This window comes from Geospiza fortis, unplaced genomic scaffold (genome assembly GCF_000277835.1).
Source record: "Geospiza fortis unplaced genomic scaffold, GeoFor_1.0 scaffold171, whole genome shotgun sequence".
NCBI lineage: Eukaryota > Metazoa > Chordata > Aves > Passeriformes > Thraupidae > Geospiza > Geospiza fortis.
In genome coordinates, this window is record NW_005054313.1 from 3,572,341 (window position 1) to 3,572,822 (window position 482).

The window sequence follows — 482 nt, forward strand, 5'->3', positions numbered from 1 at the left end:
GTTGTCTTTATAGTCTAGGCATCTCTGAATTGTTTGAACCTGATAAAACCAAGCAGAAGAATGTGCATTATTTTCCTAAAATCATGAAATTACATTATAAGAGTGTTGAGTCTTCTTGAGGTTTTTAATAAATTTAAAATAAACAAAAAAAAACCCCAACATACCCGTTTTTGGCTGGACAGATTTAAATAAGTAAAATTTTATTGAATCCACTTTGGATGTAAAAGTAAGGTAGGGATTATCTTTGAGAATTGATGAGAAATATTTTGCTATGGCGGCCTTGCAGGTCGGAATAACTCGCTTCCTGCTTGGACCAGCTACAGCTCTGTTTCTAATATCTGATGTGAAAGACTGTTCTCTCACAATCTTTATAATGAATGATGATATTGCACAGTATCACATAAATCACTGTCATGAGACCATTCTGCAAGAGATTTGTCAATAAAGAATGATTTTTGTGTTTTCATTTTAATCTCCCAAAT

General features: G+C 32.8%; 1 protein-coding gene across 1 annotated transcript in view; it reads left to right on the forward strand.

The window, feature by feature from the left end:
* The first annotated feature begins 271 nt into the window (after positions 1-271).
* The window catches only part of SECISBP2L (SECIS binding protein 2 like), a 21,298-nt gene continuing 21,087 nt past the window's right edge, over positions 272-482 (forward strand). Inside the window, 1 exon segment of the mRNA XM_031055898.1 lies at positions 272-286. Within this exon segment, the coding sequence (XP_030911758.1) occupies positions 272-286 (15 nt within the window).